At 38.7% G+C, this 22703-nt stretch overlaps 1 protein-coding gene across 1 annotated transcript; it reads right to left on the bottom strand.

The window, feature by feature from the left end:
- Positions 1 to 268: 268 nt before the first annotated feature.
- Positions 269 to 22211, bottom strand: MPP4 (MAGUK p55 scaffold protein 4). Its single transcript, XM_063342364.1, has 21 exons — positions 22131 to 22211; positions 19909 to 20030; positions 18894 to 18971; positions 18118 to 18198; positions 17457 to 17588; positions 16713 to 16794; positions 15443 to 15528; positions 14349 to 14420; positions 13699 to 13895; positions 12645 to 12709; positions 11841 to 11858; positions 10741 to 10779; positions 9998 to 10018; positions 8723 to 8737; positions 6970 to 7011; positions 5969 to 6139; positions 4994 to 5074; positions 3939 to 4032; positions 3014 to 3122; positions 1784 to 1918; positions 269 to 789 (listed from the first exon to the last, which is right to left on the bottom strand). Exons 1-21 carry the CDS (start codon positions 22162 to 22164, stop codon positions 598 to 600), a joined length of 1866 nt encoding a protein of 621 aa, XP_063198434.1. The 5' UTR covers positions 22165 to 22211; the 3' UTR covers positions 269 to 597.
- Positions 22212 to 22703: the final 492 nt, after the last annotated feature.

Raw genomic sequence — 22703 nt, 5'->3', positions numbered from 1 at the left:
TGTTCTGTCAGTTTACTGGAGTTGATGGAACAAAGGAAAAATGACATGCTACATGTATTGTGAAGACAACTGTGGTATCTAGAGTAATTTTTATTGTGACAATACCACTCTGCTCCTGTCTTAAAAGGTAAAAAGGATAAGCAGCAAACCAATACCTTCATAAAAAGCACTCTTTGCTCAAAGACAGCATGCTAAAAGAGCATGCTCAGGTCTGAATATCGTTTGTCAGTAAGGCTTCCAGAATGTACAGGGATCACAGTACCAGAATGACCATAATAAAAAGAAAGGAGAGGATTCTTCCATAGCTATGTACAAGTAAATTACGCAGATACATGCAACAAAATAGATTTTTCTTTATTCTTGTAATTGAGCGCTCACAATATTTCCTTTTTTGTACAAAAGTGGATGCAACTGTACCATAAAAAGCTGAAGAGCTACACAGAACATAGTATGATTACATCTCCTGCAGCAGCTTCTTTCCTAATCCTCTTCCAAATCCCTCACATACAAAGATAAATTCTTGCAATCCTGACATTAGGATTATTCTTGAAGTAAAACATAAGCTGTAATCTTTCTGAAGCCGCCTGCTGCTCAGAATTAGGGCTGGGTGTCTGAGCATATCCATATTGCAGGGACCCACTGGGGCTCATCCTGTGCACGATGGACTGCAGACAGCAGCTGTGCAGATGCTTCTTGTAAATTGTCATTCACAATCACTTGATCAAAGAACTGACCAAACTGAGCTTCTATTTTCTTAGCTGAATCTTCCATCTCCTGTAAATCTTCTTCCTGTGAGACACAAAGTAAGAAACTTTAGTGTTGTGAAGAGAAACATACCTGTGTGGCATCTGCAGAACACCTTTGGCCATGTAAATCAGAGGTGAATAGATAATGCCAGTGTACTTTATGTCATTTACAGTTTGTTATAGTAAATTACATCTGCTACAGTCCGTTCCAAGTCTCTGAAACAGAGCTGGCTGCCATATCCTTCCCAAGGAAATAACTTGTGTCTTGGTATGCTCCATTTGCCCCAAAAGGGTTATTCTACTGATGAGTGCTGGCAGAGGATGTAAGGGACTGGAAGGCAAATCCACTAACACTTGTGTTCTCATTCCACATTTTAGTTTATTTCCCCAATGTTCATGTTTCTTTCTGCCATAGCAATCATGATTCATTCTCATATACAAGTATGGATGGAGGTCTACAAAATTTTAAGATGCTAAACTTGATTATGATTTGCATCAAGACAATTGTGACAACGCATTAGACACATTATAAATACAAGATATGCATTTTCCTACAAGCAGAATTTGTGTTTTATCTTTAGAACTTAGTATAAATTTGTATTGATACTGTCATTAAACATACGTGAAATAACAATACATTCTTACAACTACACGAAAAAAATATTTGATTAAATTACTGAATGAAGCACATTCCAGATATTTCAGTGCAAACAGTAAATGTATGTGTTGACTCAAATCTTGACACAAGGCAGTTATTTTAAACAAAAATATACAAAATAGCCTCTCCTTTTAAGACATTTTGAAGCAAAATGCCTCAGTCCCCCAGGTACAAATTACAACTCTTTTGCTTCAAAGCAAATCTGGAGGGGGAAAAAATCCCAACAAACCAAACCAAAAAAAGACAAGAATAATTTAGATTTGATCTGAGACACAATAATCTTTTAAAGAGTTAACACAGTAACATAGCAGAATGCATTATGTTCTAAACACAGAATCACCGAATAATAAACTAAGTCTTTTCTATTCCCAAATCTCACCTTGAATTTCATGTTCACGTAATAATCCGTAATGATCCTGGCATTTTTACGAGTCTGCCTCATGCAGCTTATGCTGGATGGCTTGATGAATATAATGTAGGGCTTTAATTCATGAGTCCGGGCTACTTGTATGCCCTGCAAATTAAGAGTAAAAAAAAAGCTAAAGTATTTCAAGTGTATTCATCCCAGATTTACTCCCATAAAAAGCCAGTTGTTATCTCCAGACCTATCAGTAATCTTTTTCAGGAACACCTACTTTTAAATGACCTCACTAATAATCCCTGGACCAGACATTATTAAGCAACTGTAGCACACCAATCACTTAATTCTGCTTGGTAACCTTACTAGGAGATGTTTTCAACTCCAGTGAGTGACTGGACATTGTCATTAACAGATCTCTGCAATCAACAACATTCAAGATGGATCTGCAATCTTTTTTTTTTTTTTTAACTGCTGGGGGGCTACCTTTGGAAAAAATACACTGTTATTGCTCCATACTGGAAGAAAGTATCCTGCTTTCAGAAATCTTTGTGCTGTGTAACATTCTCTGATACTAATAAGCATTTTTAAACTACTGCAGAGCAGTGGAGGGAACTGGAAAAAATAAAAGAGAAACAAGAAAAAAAAAAAAGGCACAGCACGTAAAGTTGGCCAAGGCACCAGATTTAAAATACAAGTATGCAACTCGGCAGTAATTCTCCTACCTCATAGCAGTTACTGAAGAGTAGCTATGTGCCATTACTTCATATGTTTCCCAAAACTTGTCCTTTAAACTCACACCCTAAAAACCTGATACTTGGCACATCTGTTCAAGTAGGAAGACTACAAATGCATGATATAATTCCCTGCTTTTGCTTGATTACTGTAATAGTTGCTGCTTTTACAAAAGGTTGTTCAGAGATTGCCAACGGAAGGGCAGAACTCTCAAGTGACAGGGCTTGCAGGAGGAGGAAATCCCATGCAGCTGTCTCCACAGGAAACCCATTTCTGCACCATTCCACCTGGTAGTGCAGATGCTGACTTGGAAACAAATGAACTATACTGATCTGTACGCACTTGCCACTGTAGTATTCCCCCCCACCAAGACCCATGCAAAGAATAATCTATTATTAACAAGCACCATGAACTAAAGTGAAAAAACAAGACCGTTACAGTATCAAGAATGTACAGAGAATTATTCTTCCTTCCAGGATATACGAACTGTTGCCTCCCTGCCCCTTTACAGCTCACCTGTGGTTCTAAATCTATTACACAGATCTTCCCTTCATCAAGGACTGTTCGCACAGCATCAATACTGGTGCCATACAGGTACCCTTTGTATTCCCCATATTCCAGCATTCTGCAACAGTGGTGAAGAAGAAAGAGAATGAAAGAGTACTTGAATCTCAAAAAGTTTCCATGTAAGGGTGAAATCTTCAAATATGATCCAGTGATTAAGACTGAATGATCATAAAACACAGTGAACATTGATGAACAACCGCCACCTTTGCTCTTCCCCACTACACTAGGCACAAAATCAGACTCATTACAATTCACATCTCCAAAGCTCGCATTTTTTACTCATCTTGTTACAAATTACGTGTTTAGACATTGTGATTCTAATGATAATGATTTATATAGTACCACATAAATCAGAAGATGTCAAAGCACTTGGCACAGCTCAAGGAGTGTAGCTTCTGATGCTGAGCTGGTCTGTCTTAGAGGGATTACTGATGCCTAAAAAGGAGCAGACACTTTTGAAAGTTTGGCCCTTACAGTTCACCTGCTTACATGGAGATGTCATCACTGCAGAGATTCTTAGATGGAGTTGTAGGCCTGTCTCACTACTTAATTTTAGAAAGCAGACCAGTTTGCAGAAGAGTTAAACTCATAACTTACAAGTACATCACGTGAGCTCAGGACTGGACATCCCACCTTTCTTTTAGAAGGATTCTGAGATTAATTGCAGAGGAGTTTATTTGCAACCACACAAGCACAGTTTTTGAAGCAATGGGCTCAAGTAGTTTGACCAAAGTTTACACCAAACACGTGTAGTAAGAATAAGTATGCATAATCTCTGGAGGAGTCCAGACTTGGGACCTAACTACAACACTGTCTTTTCTTGGATCATATTGCATTTTAAATAACGAAAGTGTAATATGTTTCTCCTGCTTACTTGTGGCTATACACCATGTTTTCAAAAGTTTCCTTTGATACATAGTGATATTCACGACCATTCATTTCATAACTCTTCTGAACACGAGTGGTGTCTGAAAGGAGATACACACACACAAAAAAAATGAACTGCAAGTAAATTCTTGTAATTTTATAAATGAAAATGAGACAGCTTTCATGAAGGACTATAAATCATTATTTTCATAAGTAATAATGAGTTGCTTCCATTTGTTAATCCAGAGCAAAAACCTTGTCTACTCTACTGGTTGCTCAGTGGCAAGTCCTTGAAAATTAGCAAAGCACATCTGTATTTCTTGGAATGGAAGGAGAGCAGTTTAATCCAAATCTCTGTGACTCAAACCAACCAGGAGCTGCTTTGGAACTGGTTGCACAACTGTTTTTACTCCACTGAGGTCAAATGGATTGAAGTTAATTTGGAAACATCCCACAAGCCTTCCCACACTTGCACCTTACCCGTATCTGGGATCTTAAGCACAAAAGAATTACTGAATTTTCAACCAGCTTCAGATTCATACATTTCCTTTTGGTTATCCGAATCACAAGAGCCAAATAAGCACAGGTAGAAACAATTTCAGTTATTACGTCAGAAATTAAGCTGTGTAAGTCTCATCTGAGACTAGAAGGCTAATAAGGAAAGCTGCAAAGCCTATTAAGCACCAACTTCTGTTGCCTTCATTCTCATATCTGATCACTTAAACATGATGAACTTACAATATCCCTAAGAAACATTCTTATTTTTAAGTCCAGGAAAAGCAAACATCAAGAGTAAACAAAATAATGCAGATAATCTACGGCTACATAAAGGTTTAAGCGTTTCAGGAGCCATAACTTGTAAATACCCTTGGCTGATTTGCCAAAACAAGAAGATAGTATTTTAAATTAACCCTTATAAAAGCAAATGAGTCTGGCGTGCGGTAGAACTGAAAAAAACCAGCCATACAGCAAAGAGTGTACGAATACACAAAGGCAAGAGGGAGGCAACTTGAAATTTCCTAATCAGGGGGTTGTGGGGGAAAGATGAAGAACATTACATACGAGGTACAGCACTTTGAAACTCTCTTGGGTTACTTGCGATAAGCCTTCGCCTTAGTTCATTCACACCAACTCCTGCAGGACCTTAAAAGTTGGAAAAGCAACTAATATTACTGACAGAGGCACCTTTCACATACACATCCCTCATTTTCTAACACATGGCATACACATAAATTAAATGTAAATAAGTTCCCAAAAAATGTACCAGAAGTGACCAAAGGATCTTGATAGATTCAGGGTACAAATCACGTACTAGCAATATAGTCATACCCAGGAGGCAACTCAGCAATGCCATTTTAAAAGAAAAAAATATTATCAAATACTTCCAGACTTAGAAAGGACAATGGATTTGCCTTTACTCAGGTTGCTTTATCAGGATCATGGAACACTGCAGAACAGCAGCTTCCTTTCAGTCACTATCATTAAAGACTAACTGAGAGCCTGCAGCCCACTTATTACAATATTTCCTATAGCAAGCATTATTAAATGCATCTTTTTAGCCCTACTGCCCACGATTGAGATTTTTCTAGTCTGGAGTTCAAATATTGTTCTTACCATTGCCATATCCATGCATTTAACACTCAATGTGTGCATGTTTTCTAGTAAGTTACAGATATTTTCTCATTGCTTTCTGTACCAGTCCCAACTGAATATAAAACTTAACCATTTCCCTAATAAAATCCATTATCAATTAGCATTCATAACTATATGGCTTTTTCTGAGGACTTAATTTTTAATTCTTTTTAAACATTCACTGTCTCAAGCAAAGAAGACAATACACACATTAAACTTACTTTACAACCAACAACAGGGTCAAATTACAGACAATCGCTCTTCAAATGTTGCTTTGAGAGCTACTTGCACAGTCTACAACCTTAGCAGTCATCAACAGGAAACCTCGGTGGATCAGGCCATGACTGTTTCCTCCCCTCTGTTACAGGTTGTGAGATTTGCATGAGAAAGTAATTAACTTCTTACCAACTAGTATAATTAGTCTGTTCCGGTCAGCTGGGTGCCGCTGGTACCTAACCACCTCTTCATATGGAGCTGCAAGAGTGCTGTAACAGCTGCTGGGGCACCGAGCATAACATGACTGCTGGTTGGTCCGGGATTTCCTGCGACACAGACGCATACTTCTACGGAAACCAGCTGTAAGGAGCAAAGACATCAGTACTGGAAAATGCACCTGAGATGCCGGCAACTAGTGCTTTAGCCTAGAGTGTCTCTTTCTAAGCCACACAACATACTGTTTTTTTTGAGCTTTTTGCAGGGTGAAAGTTAATGAATTTCATTGCTGCACTTAGGTGCAGGTTGGTAGAACCTCTGAGCATTAAAAGACAGCTAAAGAAGAGGTCGAATCTCACTGAAAGTCACCTGAAAATTAGCCCAGAATTAAAGGCCCCCAAAAGATCCCCAAAACAAGCCAAAGGAGAAGTTTCGGGCCACATAAACATCACTAGGGTGAACTGTTTTTTGAAAGCGTAGTAGGTTCACTCCCCTAAAGCAAATCTGGAACATTTGCTCCAGCCTCCAGAATGAATCCAAATATTTTTGGTCACTATGATTTAGTAACAGGGATAGGTTTGTTGCTTCACCTTACCATCCAACTCTGAAAAGCTCACTTCTAAGTCTATTTTTGTAATGAAATCCCTCGTGATTATTCTTAATGGGTGACAGACAACAGAACATTAAGTTCTAGAAAAATTAATCGTGAAGTAAGGGAAATCTTAATAGCCAGTGAAGTTAAAATAGTGGTGGCCAGGACTCAGTAGAAACCTAACAGGAAGAGAGATTTAAATGGAGAGAACAAGTGTTAGAAGGAGGAAAGCAACTTCTTCAAGTTTGGAAGCAGAGCAAGTAGAATTCAATTCAGTAAGTCTTTAGTTGAAATAAACAACAAAGCATTTTATTTAATTTCAGACAGGCGCTTAATCTACAGGAAGGCCCAAACATCTTACTTATCTTTAGTCATTGCGTACCAATAAAGACTCGTTGACCAAATTCACCAAATTCTTCCTCTTCTAGAATATGAAGAACAAACACTCATGAAATAAAAAAAAAGAACAGTGAAAGTTTAAGAGCTAGAGGGCTAACACTTATTGCTGATCCCAAATGAGAAACAGCATTTCAGTAAACATATGGAAGTACCACGCCTAATCTCACCATCCAGAGGGACCTTGCCAGACTTGAGAGGTGGGCCCATGCAAACCTCATGGAGCTCAACAAGGCCAAGTGCAATGTCCTGCACACGGGTTGGTGCAATCCCAAGCACAAATACAGGCTGGAAATGGGTGGAGTATGGATTGAAAGCAGGCTGAGAAGGACTTGGGGGTCTTGGCTGATGAGAAGCTCAACATGACCTGGCACTGTGCACTCGCAGCCCAGAAAGCCAACTGCATCCTGGGCTGCATCAAAAGAAGCGTGGCCAGCAGGTCAAGGGAGGCAGTGCTGCCCCTCTGCTCTGGTGAGACCCCACCTGGAGTACTGCGTCCAGCTCTGGAGCCCTTAGCACAGGAAAGACATGGACCTGTTGGAGTCGGTCCAGAGGAAGGCCACAAAGAGGATCAGAGGGCTGGAGCACCTCTGCTATGAGGACAGGCTGAGAGAGTTGGGGTTGTCCAGCCTGGAGAAGAGAAGGGCCAGGGAGACCCTTTATAGCAGCCTAAAGGGGTATAGTACCTAAAGGCCTACAGGAAAGTTGGGGAGGGACTCTTTATGAGGGAGTGTAGCGATAGGACAAGGTGTAATGGTTTTAAACTGAAGGAGGGTAGATTTAGATTAGATATTAGGAAGAAATTCTTTACTATAAGGGTGATGAGACACTGGAACAGGTTGCCCAGGGAAGCTGTGGATGCCCCATCCCTGGAGGTGTTCAAGGCCAGGCTGGATGGGGCTTTGAGCAACCTGGTCTAGTGGGAGGTGTCCCTGCCCATGGCAGGGGGGTTGGAACTGGATGATCTTTAAAGTCCTTTCCAGCCCAAACCATTCTATGATTCTATGATAATAAAAAAAGCACAATATTCCATAATATGAAATTTTCAAATATTTCATATGACCAATTCAAAGGACCGCTATTTCTGTAAGAGAAAAATTAAACTTAGAAAGTCTTGGTATTTTCTAAATTAGATTTGAAACTCGACATTTTATTTGTTTCATTCCTAAGATAACTAGATGGCAGACAATGTTTGGAAATACTTATAGTGAAAAAACCTCCGCATAATTTAAGCTCCTCGGCTTACAAGAATTCTTTAGTTATTATAGCAACCAACATGTGATTAGCTCAAAATCAGAAATAAAAAAATTATAACTCAGTTGCTGCCCAATAGCATGCTTGGAAAATGCAACATGTATCTGCTCAGATCTTTCAGGCAGAATGAAGACCTGAATGTATTATTTCTTTTTAATCATCTTTGGATCAGTGATATCTGTGCTCGAACTTCCCAGACTAATCTGTTTCCTCCAATTCTTTTTGTCCCCATTCTCATGCTGTTCCTTGTGAAGGCTCAACTATTCAGGTGAGCCTTCTAAATCTCTACATGTATTTTTTTAAATTAAATCTCTCCTATTATCCTCTTATATAGTATGGAGTGCAGTATGGAATCCTACAGGGAGCAAGCAATTCAGCTTCTGGGTATTGTAAGAGGAGTGGTAGTTCCTAGTAATGCAATAAACACAACCAAATTCTGATAGATTACTGCTTACAGGAGACATGGAGAAAAAAGTCACTGTTACCTTCTTTAAGCTCCTCTGCAGGTTCAGATAGAGACAGACATAAAACAATTAGTTTTGAGAAGACAGCCTATACTAAGATTAAAAAAAAAAAAAATCCAACCAGCATTGTCCAATACATTTAAGAAATGCGGGAAACAGGTACCGCAGTGTTTAAATCTTAAAATATGCCTGTTCAAGCCTGAATTCTCAGTTTCCAAAGAATGAGAGACTCAGCTACAGCATCTGTGTCAGTATTGTACTTGCAAAACACATCTCATAGATGTTCAACTACTGATTAATTTAAAGTAAAATGTAGGATAGCAAATATTTGCACCTTTATTTCTCTGACTGTCTGGATACAGCAGAGAACTGACTCAGCACTGAGTAGTGAATGGGATTTGCAAGAGTAATCCTCAAGTGCAGTTATCAGAAACATAGCCTGAAAACAAAAGCCTGCCCTGTAGATCTGCCGGTTCTGTCCAAAAGCTTTGGGCATTGCTTGAGAGGTGGAAGAGAACAAACCACCTGTGATAAGAGAAGGCCCAACTGGCACTTAGGAACCTTGTGGAGAAGGGCAAGTGTAAGGTGGAACGACATTTTCTCTGCAGGATTACCAGGTATCTCAAACAAGAAATTTAGCAGTAGTAGATTTATTTTAGTGGAAAAATGATTTCTTTTAGAAGACTTCAGTTTTGTAGAACTCTGAATATGCTGTAAATAGGTAGCTGTTCCCTAAAAAAACCCACCAAAAAACAACAAACCCCAAACCAGCTTGCTTAAAAAATAAAAGCACTGGTTGATTGTATGTCTTATACATAAATCATTCATTTTATAAAAGCATTTCTGGTTTTTATGTGCCAGCCACACACATAATCAGTAATCCAGAACAGCTCTCCTCTTTACCGCATCAACTCCTACAGGCACTGGGGGTTCAGGCTTCCATTACTCTAAGGTAATCCAATTGTCTGCTGACATCAGTGCAGCCCCTGCTGTCACAGCTTGTATAACTGATTAGGATTTGATAAATAGATCTGGTACAGATGCACGAGAAGAAACACTCACACTTGTGGGATAACAGGACAAAAATCTTACTACTAAGGTAATCAGAGAGCAAGAGGAAGACTTAAGGCAACAGGATTTTACATAATGACTTTTCAAGTCAGAATGACTTCTAAAGCTAAAATGGCATTCTGTTTTTTGTCACCTGCTTGTTTTTAAGACAGTTGTTAGTCTCTGGACACCTGTCTCGCAGCAGAACAATAGCAAGGAATTTGTAGTTAGGTGAGAGGAACTTACCAGACTCAAATGTTTCTTCATCTTGTTTAGTAATCCAGATAGCAAAGATATTAAAATAAATTCAAAATTTAATTCTTTTCCTCCTATAGAATTTCAGAATCAGCAATCAGTTTTCCAGCTCCTATCCGTCTGTCTTACTTTCCCCACTTCCCTCTACACTGAGGTGGCAAAATACAGCTCAACCATGCTTGAATTAACTGTCTGGTCTCTCTCCACCCAGTTCTACAGGATCACATCCCTCCATGAGAGCTTTCTGAATTACTTTGGGAGAAGGAAGAATGAGGTGTGCTGCTTTAGGGACCAAGTCAAGCCAGCAGTCTTCATATGTACTATTTACATGTGAAAACATATTCTTGCTCAGTGCCTAAAAATGTATTCTCCTGAGATGAGTTTCTAACAATCAATTGTCTGGGTTCTCCAAGACTACAATCCTCTGTGGCATTAAATCTACAATAGGCAAAAACTGTGGTAACATTAGAGCCACAGTCCAAAACATGTATCAAAAAGGTTGGATCTCACTCAGGCAGATATTTTTGGGGTGGTCTCTCTTTTCGGCACAACACTTCACTATAAGCACTGTACACCATAACTGCAAATGGCTCATTTTAATACACTAGCATAGGATAAGATTTCCAGGGTATGAAAAGCAGAACGAGTAGTTAGTTTTATCTGGGAAACAAAACCAGGCTTTAACTAGCTACTGCCCTGAAGCAAACAGAAGAATCTCAAGTGAATTCAGTTACCTGTTTCCACACACTTCTCATCAATCTGCATGTCATCCTCTACAGATCAACACAAGGAAAAAAAATTCATCTGCATCAGAAAAACACTGCGGAGGGGAACCTTACAGATCTTAGAAGACTGAACTCAGACATCAGAAAGAAAATATTTGAAGCTCACATCAAGCTTTAGACATCTGTAAGGATTTTAACACTGTTAACTCCAACTAACTGATGTTCCCTGACTTTAGTGAGCAAGAGGCTCTTCTTAAACCAGTGCTCCGAAGGCCTTGTGGCAGAGGCAAACACGTCTAACTTGAATTCTCCTTTAGAAACAATAAAAGGTTTAACATGGCTGTCACTCTGTTTATCCTGTAGATACCTATTTATTAAGTATTACTGTGACAGAATATAATTTTCCACTCACTCTCTTCTCTCTTGTAGCTTTTATAAGTGTGTTTCTTTCCAATATGCTTCACTCAAGGGAACTGTTTTGTTTGGTTGATTTTACTATTTTTACAAGGAAGAAAAGGATAAGATTGATTCAGCTCCCTCTCCATCCCCAGACCACATCAATTCACGTTCCTGAAATGCAGTCTCATGGGCTCAGGCAATCTCATGGGATCACAACACTGCACTGTTCGTGTGTTCTGTTCTTGACTGCCCCTCCAGATAGGCCCAGTATGACCTATTTTCCAGTTACAGGGCAATTGTCAGGGCATCTGTCAACCATATTCTGCCCATATGTATCCTTTAAAGAAATACTCTCTTGGAACTGCTCAGGTCAGCTGTTGAAGAGGGGAGAGAAAGAAGGAAAGGAAAAGAAAAAGAGGAAAAAGTAGTCTTTCCTTCCTCCAATCAACCCATCCAAACTGTCAGTTCCCTACCAGATAATGCAGAGCTTAAGTTTCCACTTTAAGACAATGTAAGCTTCTACTATTTCAAGTGAAAAAAGACTTGATTTCAATTATGCTAAGCACACAAAATGCCAAGAACTTGGGTTTCTTTTGCATGCATTTACCAAACTGCCTGATTTCTGACAACTTTTAAAAAAGCCTATAAAACAATGTGCTATATTGATTCCAGGAACAGGAATGCAATGTTGTCCAGATATGATCTCCTACCTTCTTCCACAGTGCTTACTGCCCACAGCATATCCATTGAAGCAGTTAAAAGGCAATAAAATTATGGTGAAAGAGTGCTCCAGCTCTAACAAACAAAGCAGTAAGTGTGAGAAGAATCCTAGGCAATGAAACACACTCAATCTGGGAGTTATCAAAAGAGATATTTTATACTAATATAAAGAACCATGAAGAAAATGGAGAGAGAGAAAACAGGAAGAATGTTCTTTGTCTGGGAATAATTGCATGTTTACAGAAAGTTACAGTTGGCAGAGGATAATGTTTCTGGATTGTCACCATGAATAAACTCATGTGCAGCATAGGTTGTCTTAGACCTCAAGGAAAAAGTTCTGTCTTTCTCTCAGTAGTTTTGATGACAAAGAAACATTCTAAACATATTGCAGGCATCTTCCTATGCAGAACTGTTATCTGTGTTCCTCGAAAGCCAGGCTAGTACAATTGTCACCTCAGACTTATTCACACCCAATTCTCCTAGAGAGAACTGGCTCTCCTAGAGAGCTCCTAGATCTTACAGACTTCAGGAGTTGAATTCACATGTTCTCTCACAGTCAGATCCCAAGTACACTAGAAAAAACAACTACCTCCACCAGTACTTCAGGTACAACTACGATTAAGTATTTGTTTTCCTGGGGATAGTTAACACACTTCTGAGGTTACAATATAGCTCCAGAAACAATGTCTTTAAATTAAATTGAATTGTATGACCTTCTATTTCAGTATCCCTGGAAACAGAGACAAGACTGACCTTTCTTTCCTACTCTACCATTCAAATAACTTTTCACTCACACATTGATGATTTGAGACAGAGATGGGGCTGGAAAGGCTGAGACCACCAGAATTCTCGCTGCTTCCTACATAGAAATAAATTTATCACAGTTAAACAAAATAGTCCACAAGCACATTATGCTCCAGTCAGATTGACAGCTTACAAATAAGATCAATCAGTACTGAGCTGATAGAAGACACCGAGAATGGAAACATTACCTATGTTTTAGCCCACTGCAAAGTCCTCAAAGAAAGCCGACATGCTACCAGAACTATTTAAAGAAAATTTCCAAATCATCAGCCCAAAAGTATTTAGAGTATTTTGAGTTTATATATAAGGACAGGAAGATAAGCCATAATGTGGTACGGACTCCTGGAAGTAGGAAAGTGTGCTACTGCTATGGGTAGTAGTACTACTGCCGCTGTTACTACACAGAGCCTCTTGCTTGCAGCCCCAGTCACAACCTAGTTTGATTTCCACCTTCATTAGACAGACCACAGCTAGGTTTGGATATAGTACAAACCAAAGTTTATCATCTACAATTGCATGGCCTTATGTTTTCCTGAGGATAACACAGACAGGACACATGGTTAGGGGATCAAACTGAAAAGTGTCCTACAGGAGTTTTACCTACTCCATTTCTGAAAGCACGTAGTGTAAAAATAACAGACTATTTATGCAGAAAATAATAGGCAAGGGATCCTTGTTCTTCCTTCAGCATGTTTTTTTGTTTCTCTCTTTTCTTTTAATCTGGTCTGCTCAGTTTTAACCAAAGCTGAAGAGGTTGTTCATGCCACACAGGACATTGTTAAAAAAATAGTTTCTTGATACAGCCGTGCCCTTATACTATATGTTTAGTATCCCACTCTTCTCGGGTGTTTTCAAAAGCTCGTTCTCACATAGGCACTCTTAGGGGAAGGAAAGCAAGAAGTCAGAGAACAGAAAGGACAAAGACGTTTGTCAGATGTCACTCTGAATCATACTGCTATATAACTTCTGAAAGTTTTAAACAGCAAAGTCTGAATAACTGGCTACTTTTTGAACTGGAAATCAGAAAAATTAAGACTTCTTTACCTTTTAAGAAGATGATTTGAGGGTATAAGACCAGCACAGGCACTGAGATCTGAAACTTTCCTGGCCTGCCACCAGAGAGCATCATTCTGGTCCACAATCTGGAGTATTTCACCCTTCTTAAAAGGCAAACCTGCATCAGCACATGGTATAGCAGGATCTTGCAAGGGCCAGTAATCTGCCATTGCTCGCACATAGAGCTGGTAAAGAAAATATACATGAGTAAGTGGAAGCCATGTTTAGAACAGCTACAACATGAGCTTTATAATCACAGGGCCAGATATTGCTGCTACTTAAGTCTATTTGTGATGAGGCAAAGTTATAAAAACAAGATCCAAGTCCCAAACCCTATCTGTTCATTAAGGGAGAAAAGAAAAGAATCTTGTACATTGTGAAAAGAATTGACCTTCAGCCTGTAGGTCACTCTGAAAATGTCTTCATTACCTTTAACACAACTGTATTTCAGCTTACTATCTTTACTGTCTCAGCAGTAGCAATAGCATCCTGTTAGCTGAGAGGTAGCCATGAAGGCGAGTAATGCTTTAAGGATTGCAATAAAATTCTAAGTGACAGCATTTCTTTGTATCACACCATTAGACATTATGGGGGTAGCTGTTTGCAGTAACAATTCGGAAAAAAAGAATGTCTCTTACTGTTGTTTGGTTGCTGACAGGCCGATCAGAAACTGGAATTAATTTGAACATAATTGTCCCCTGAGACAGGGCCTAAATGATTAAAAAAGGATTGAAATATGACTGGTATTCAACTCAAATAACGAAACATCGGCAGCACAAACTTAACACAACATGGTTTTGAGGTTACTATAATGTCTATATTACAAATAGAATTTAGGCAGACAGGGTCAATATGATAATACTGTATTTTTTTCCAAAAGGAAACTCAAGAATGAAACTTCAAATTCTTGCTAAATATTTTTCATTCAATGAAATCTATGTTTCATTATAAATATATACAATTTCAACATTAATTGATACCAAACTTTTGTACTGAAATCTAATTTAAATTAGCGGCGGGGTCTGGTTAGACAAGTGATGTAAAGGGGGGAGGAAAAAAAATATTTAAGAATTAAGCTTTCCAATGCAGCTTATATTTCTTATACCTAGAAGTAGTACAATCAACGAAATAACACATAGAAAGACTTGATACTGGTTACATATAGCAATACCTTACTGACTGGCACTAACACTTTGCAGTGAAGAACCCTGAAAGACTGTGGGTAAAATGATGAGTAACAGGGACAGGTCAACAGATTTCTTCATGAGAATTCTGACAACAGTAATTATCACTGCCCTTTTTTTCAAGGCGAGGTATGTAGCTTACAAGCTTATTCACTCTGCTTTAGTGCATTTTGTAACATGGACTCTTATTAGAACACCACCTTTCCATGACTTTCTTGTGGAATATTAACTGAGTAGAACTTCCAGAAAAATTAGGAATCAGTACAGTCTGAATAAATTAATATTTTCCCCAGAAGCTGTAGGTGAAATTAAGGAATTAGGCCACAATTAAGTTAATTTCTGTGCAGAACAGGGGTTAGATTGAATTCTGGTTTCATACATTCTGATTTCATGAGCAATTGTGAACTTCACCCACAGTAAGGAATCTGAATTTTCTGTTAAAAACGTCAGACTTTCTCTTCTAAGAGTGTGAGTGAGTGAGTGAGTGTAAGAAAGAGAAACAGCATATAGTTACTCTTAAGGTACAAAGTAGAAAAAAGATTCAATACCAGAATATTAATAACTTGCTCAGGCTCAAGTCCCTCAACAGGAACTCCATTTACTTCTACCAGTTTGTCTCCAGCATACAGCAACCCTACAGTGAAAACAAAGATGAAAGCAGCAGCAGAGTTTCAGCCACAGCATGGATTATCTTGGGTAGGTGAGGCGGGGACACACAGATATACCACAGCTTTGGAAGTCAGCATTAAAAGTTTCCATACATCAGGTATGCAGGAAGACATTTTGGATTTAGGCTATATTGCCCCTGGATAGGACTGCAGACTTCTACGGGTCACAAGAAGCTTGCATGCTGCAGTTTTTTTATTTCCTCCCACCTCCCCCATACAACATGTTTACAATCTATTGATGATTTGCCTTAAAAGCAGCAGAAACATTTTAATATAGCTCCATTTCCCAAAGTAATTTCTGAACCTATTCTAGCTAAACCCATTATATTAATAGACCGTGAGACTTGCAGTCAGACCCTTAAAAATTCCAGACGCAGTGGGAGGCCTTGGGACTCCTCTCTGTCCTTTACAAAGTCTTTACAATATTGTTTACTTCTACATTTTCCTTCAGCTCAATTAAAACATTAATCAAACCAGGAAGTTAATCATCTATTGTCTACAGTTTGTGTTTTCTTCTTTATACAAAGGCCAGAAAATACTAAAAGGAACTATTTTATAATGATTACAGTTCAATTTTACTTCTGATGTTTTACATTTTAGTTATGTTACGTTTCCCAAGGAGTGTGGAACACCTTTAATCCTAGGATGACAAAGTAGTAACATTTCCAAGGAAACTCCTTGGAAGATTGCTTAGCAACTAGTGCTACCAAAGTGTTTAATAGACTCGTGCCCTGAGCAGACAAGGCACTGAAGAAGTAATACTACATATTCCTTATCTTACAGAATCAGACTACTGATGTTTTCCATTTCTCCATTAGGGAATGAGCTGCTGGTATTCATACTACACTGCAGTTTGGGATATTCCTGATCGATCTCATGATCTCATTTATCCAGGTATTGGTGCCAAGAATACATAATGAAAACTGGATTTGTACCTCAACTCAGTCTCAAATATAGCACATTCATATGAAAATTAATGAAACCAGAATCAAAGTCACTGCAATGTATCATTATTTACAGTGCTGTTCAATGTACACATCTTCTTGCTCTATGATGGAAGACTAATTGTAGAAGCGAAGCTATTATCTTACTTCAAATATCTTATTTCAAATTTAATTTTTTGTATTACTGTGTTTCAAATTATACGTACCACTTCTGTCTGCTAGCCCACCATGGATCACACGGGCAACCGTTATGTCACCTGTTATCTCATGGCGTTTAATGGTGGCACCCTGGCAAATAAAAACAAAGAAAAAACACACTGATCGCTGAAGAATGTCCCCACAAGTTTCCTTTCACATCACAAGTCTGACCTTCGCAATGATAAAAAGGCATTGGAAGATACAGCCTTTTTAACAGCACACAGATCTAGTGATAACGTATCATTATTAGTACTAAGTCCTTCAATGTCTTCAACTTCCATCATACTAAAATAACCTCATTGACCTACTGTAAGAAATCTTTTCTGTCTCAAATATTACAGCTATCTTTTCCTAAAACAGATTAGTTAAGCTGTACGATGTTTTCCGCCTATAAGCAAAAAGTATTTCTAAAGAACCTTTCAGAGTCTCTCCTCCCTTCCTTAGTACTTTGGCCAAGGGAGTAACTCTCAATCCTATTTGCATTTTCATGATATGAGATAAAAACATCTGCCAAATGTTCAAACCCTGAGCAGACAAGGGTTTGAACCTGCTCTAGTTGCCCCCACACTGAGCAGGGCTGCGTGGTCTGCTGAGGCCCTTTCCAAGCTCAACAATTCTTGTCATTCTATAAAACAATCTCTGCACACAATCTCTGCGACGTTTCTGGAAAGAAACCAATATGCATGTGATGCATTATCAATGCTTGTGTAAGTTAGTTAAGATAATTTGACAGACATAGAAAGCTCTCTCACCAGAGGCTGGTTGTTTTTCACTAAGCAGACAATCCTCATAGCTTCCTCATTTTCAGGTATGTTGTCTGGCAGTGGTGGAAGAGTTGGTTCAAAATCTTTCTGGGCCACAGTATCATGAGCAGATAGCAAGGCCTGTTACAAACAAAACCAAGCAAACCAACCAACCATAAGCCAAGATCACACAATAGAACAGCTTTAAATGGTGACTGGACAGAAAACAGAAACCAGTGAATAAGTTCCTATGTGAACATAGATCCCTTTCACACATTGACATTTTCTTCTTTCCACTTGGAAACTCAAACTGAAAAGTTTTAAGAACAGTTCCTCTCTCTGCTTCTGGAAAACTTACAAAAGATGAAACTTTTTACCCTACCCTTTTGGAGCTGTAGGGTAAAAAATGCAGATTTTGCAATTAGAAAGAAAATTTGGTTTTATATGTCTGCATCAACTGCTCAGAATTTAACTTTGTAAGAAAAATCTCTCTCAAACATAGCCCTTAAAATGCAGTCCACATCTGACTTCACAACTAGGTTAGCACATGACTAGGAAACTGTCTCTTGTGGCTCCTTTGCCATTTCTTGTGAGCAGCTGGCATCTGTTTCCATTCCCATTGCACACAGCTCTGTGAGCAAACCTTTTTCTTTCCTTAAGCAGGACTTGCCTTTAAGTGTGGAGCTCGCAGTAGTCGTCTTAGCTCTTTGATCTCTCCGGACTGAGGGGCTTCACGCAGTAACTCTACCACCTGATAAATGTAAGAGAGAAAGCATGGAGACTGGTTCTGGAGGACAATTAATTTAGAAAGCTCTAAATTGAATTTAGAGAAATATGCTATGGTGAGAGTATTAAGCCCCCCATGTTGTATGACTCAAAGCCTATCCATATGGTTTGCTCTAGAATTGGGCAGTATGACCACAGCTGCACAACACTCAGCTAGGCTTAATTTAGTTTGGGCACAGTACCATGTGCTCTAAATTAGTTTTTTTTCCTATGCCTCAACCAATTTCATCACTAGTCTCAGTTTCTCCACTTAGTCATTAACTCTCCCACTAATTCAGAAAATTAAGAATTAATCAGCTATTATGATTAGAAAAAAACAAAACGCTTTTCAAAATCCATATGGTTGTAGCCATAACACTGAACCACACCGTTACATGAGAAGAAAAATATATGACCAGTGGTTAAAAAAATGATGTATTCATCACACTGGGCAGGGCTCATGCAGTCTAGTGATCACAGCTGTAAGCATTTCTCACGCTCCCCTCTCAACACAGTAACAGTTATCAAGTAGTTTTCCAAACGTGTGAGGAGAGAATATGTCAAGTTTATATAGTGCACTCAGACCTGAGACACAAAACAAATACCAGAACACACAGTGCAGCTAAGCTGACTAATTTGGTATGGGTAAGTAAAGCAATACACTATTATACAGAGTCTTACCTCACGAGTCAATGCACGCGCCTGCAGCGTGACAGGAGCTGGCCTTTTTCCGAGGTAGTGTTGGAGGCATTCATAAATCTATTGCATGCCATGATAGACAAGAACATGATCCGTTCACATCATTATATAGATACATACATAATACACAACGGACAATATTGTATTTCTAGGAAATTGTGAGTCCAACTAGAGCCAAAGAGCTTGCAATCTCAATCTTTAATGCCTAATGCATCTGGAATCAAGTCTATAATTCATTGTCATTCATATTATCATCCAGCTAGCCCATTATGCTGTAGTTTTGAATTTTCCAATAAGAAACGCTGATTACATAGGACAATAGCCTGATACCATCAATTCTCTGACTTGTTTCCTTCCCCTAGTCGCAGGCCTGATTAACAAAGTAAATTTAACTTAAAACAAAATAAATTGCTCTATTTAAAATTGCTTTATGGACAGTCTTATCCACTGCAAGCTTTTCTTCTTTAAAATGTAAAGATTTAAAAAATCCTTGTTAGAGGAAAAGCAGAAATTGTACAGAATTTGTTTCATAGATACAATACTGCTCAAGAGAGAAACACCAGCTAAAACTCTGTTCTATAACAAAATAAAATCTTCAACTACACATCAGACCAGCGTGGGCAAAACCAAAAAATATAATTTCACAAGCATCCATGCCAAATAGTGGGCTGCATAGCCATACAGAGATTTAAGAATAGAAAAGACAGCTGAGCGGTGCTGTGTTCAGCCTGTCTCCATCTCCCTGGCCTTAATAAGGACGTGTAAAGTAGGAGAGCTTTAATGTCTAGGACGTTACGAAAGATAATACTTTTTTTTTTTCTTTAAAGCAAAGGTGGTTTTGTTCACCTTGACTGCTCACGTTAGGATTGAAATTAGGACTATCAGCACTTAGTGTAAATAAGCATTTATTGTCCTGATACGCCAAAAATAAAGTAGCTATCCCCCTACAGATTGTTCTCTAGGAAACCTTTGCCTGCACAGGTGAATATTACTTTACCTTTAAAAGTGCTTGCAGCCAGCGAGATCTGAGCAGGTCATATAACATGCCAACGCCATTGACATCTCTTTTACAGAGCAAACTCAGTTCTTGTAGCACTAGAGTCAGAACATGAGATACACCTGAGCCCAAGAAACAGAAAAGCGCAAGACATTTCAGTACAAACAGAAGACCAACCAAAGCCAAAGAGTGACCCAGGCCTCTGAAAAGCACCTTTCCTCAGTTTATACTTTGAAAAAACGCACCCATTTCCTGTCTGCTTTGCTTGTTTCCTGCAATCGACTCTGTTGCAGAAGAGCTTTATTTTATTATGTTATTAACCAGCAGGGTTAGGTAGCAACTTTCAACTGACCTGTGAGAAAAACACACAGGGAATCTCACACATATCAGTCTGGGTTCAAGCTCGTACCTCCTACTGAGAAGAGGTAAACATAAAAAGTTGCCTAGTTCATTTTATACGCTTTTCTTTTGGATGACCCACACAGCGGGAACCATCTCTTTTTCTTCACTCTTGAGAAATGCAGACATTTTGGAGAATATCACTATTGAAAATGCAAATTCCTGCCAAATGCATACCATTGTCACAGACACCCACAACACGTCCTAGGAAAGGGAAAGAACCGTTCTTACTATTAGAAGCAGCACTTGATCTGTTAGGAACAGTATTCTAACACAGTGGAAACCCGAAAAATCCAGTGTCTTTCTAAAATCTCAAGGAGGCAGAAACTGAGAGGTGACAAATAGATAAGATGTTACACAAAGTCAGGCCTAGATACAAACTGGAATTTTGTGAGTGCATGGAATTTAATTTTACCTCAGAAATGACAACAGATCATTCCTGGCATGTGGCAACTCTTCCCAAGAAATACAATGTTTATAACAGCACTAGTACAATACCATACCAAATGCTGGGAGTTGGATTCATTAAACTACATGGGTTCTTAAAAAGACCATAAGAGTTGGATGCCGGACTCCCACTGAATGTCAAGGGAAAGTTCGTTCTCAACTCCTGTGTATTTTGGTAAGCACAAGCTGTCTCTTTGTTTTTTAGTGCCAACGGAATCACACACTATGATTGTAACTGGAGACTTTCCTTTATATTTATTGGATACAACATTAAACTTGTCATGTTTCAGTGAGTAATATTATAATACAAGAAAAATGTTGAAATAAACCCAAGACACTAAGAGCTTCTAAAGTTACATCAGACAAAGTCGAAACAATAATTTCTTAAAATGAAAGCTCATCCAGCAGACCCAGAATAGCTGAGTACTCTCCACTGCTGGCACTATCATCAGCAGCTATCATCCAGTCACCACAGCTAACATAAACATGGAAGCCCTTCTTTACGTACTTCTCTCCTGAGAACAATATTTATAGGCATCAGCAGTCAATTGTTTCCTGTATCAGCTCTAGACCTCGATGTTACCAACGCTTACGTGAGATCTATCTTGAACTTTAGTTTCACTGAGGTATTTTCCTTATGCATGAATTTACACAGGTACTTGCCTGCTAAGTTTCTGCAGGTGGGACTTTTGCCTCAATCATCAGTCAGCATTATTGAGTATCCAAACTGGGAAAGCCTGGAAACGTACCTCATTATCAAAAGCAGCAGCTGTTTCTGGAAAGCAGACACCTAAGCACTTACAAAAATGATAAACTCGGTGAACCCTGATTGTGAGCCCCACAGGGAAATATCTCCCAAAACACTGTTAACTTAAAAGGATTTTATTCTACAGGAACTTCCTAGTGCCTAATAGAACATTACCTTTGGTAGAGACACTTTTTAAGATCTTTTCCACATTACTGGTTGCCTCTTTTTGAGATGACTTGTACTCACTATCTCCTGGAATGCTATCCCTACGTCAAACTGGGCTCAAATAGACCGAGATGTTCCATACAGAAGCACAAACCTTCAAAAAACAGCAAATCCTTTCCTTAAGCAAAAAAAGCCTTGCAGTTATTAGTAACTCTTGATACAGCTGCAGAGACCCTGGACTTTATAAGCCAGAAACAAACACCAGGTATTCTCTTCTGATGCTCTCTAAATTAACTGCATACCACCATTAAACATCAAGAATCATTCCAGTTATTAAGTAGTAATACTTCTAGATAAGTTAATCCCTCTCATGACTCAATGGAAGAAGAGTTACAAGGACCAAGGAATAAAACTTTATGTCAGTTTTCCTTCTCTTAAAAAAAGACGTAAAAGTTATGAGTACCATTATCTTGACTGCAGACTGCTGGCACCTCCATTTCTTCCTTTATTCAAGGAGATTCCACCCACTTCTTTGAGTACTGCATTCACACCAAGTAGGCTTCACAAAGATAGATGCTGAACTAGGGAAAAAAGCACACTCTCATCAGAATACTGTCAGGTATTTTAGATTGATAAGAAAGCAGAATTTAAAAGAAGGGGGCAACCATTCATATTTGAAGTGCACAGCTGGTTGCAAGCATAAGTTAAATACGAGTCCCAGCTGTAAATTCAGTCACCCACCAGCATCCAAAATGCAGCCAGACAAACCTCACCTGCAATGTGACATTTTATTTCCTTCATGGAATTGTCATCGGTTTGCTTCATTAAGCCATATAAAATAACAAGCTAGTTGGTACATCTTCTGTTCCCCAACTTTTTAAATGCGCTACCATGGAAATGTATAATTTTTTCCAAAGACTTTTAAAGCTTGTTTTATATAAATATAGCTTGGAAAATAATCACATTCAATAACATATTACATTTAATTCCTCTTGCTATTGACAAAATATTAAAATTGAAAAACACTGGAGTTTCT

Source organism: Chroicocephalus ridibundus, chromosome 7, assembly GCF_963924245.1.
Source record: "Chroicocephalus ridibundus chromosome 7, bChrRid1.1, whole genome shotgun sequence".
Classification (NCBI taxonomy): domain Eukaryota; kingdom Metazoa; phylum Chordata; class Aves; order Charadriiformes; family Laridae; genus Chroicocephalus; species Chroicocephalus ridibundus.
Note: the sequence above shows the minus strand (reverse complement) of the source record. Positions and strands in the feature narration are given on the sequence as shown.

What these genes read in the sequence shown, in the direction of transcription:
- MPP4 (XM_063342364.1), bottom strand. Translation starts at nt 22,164, where the DNA reads ATGGAGGTGCCAGCAGTCTGCAGTCAAGATAATG. An exon ending in AACATGGTGTATAGCCACAA is followed by an intron (nt 3,123 to 3,938) that starts GTAAGCAGGAGA and finishes CCACTGTTGCAG; the next exon opens with AATGCTGGAATATGGGGAAT. An exon ending in ACGTGAACATGAAATTCAAG is followed by an intron (nt 790 to 1,783) that starts GTGAGATTTGGG and finishes TGTGTCTCACAG; the next exon opens with GAAGAAGATTTACAGGAGAT.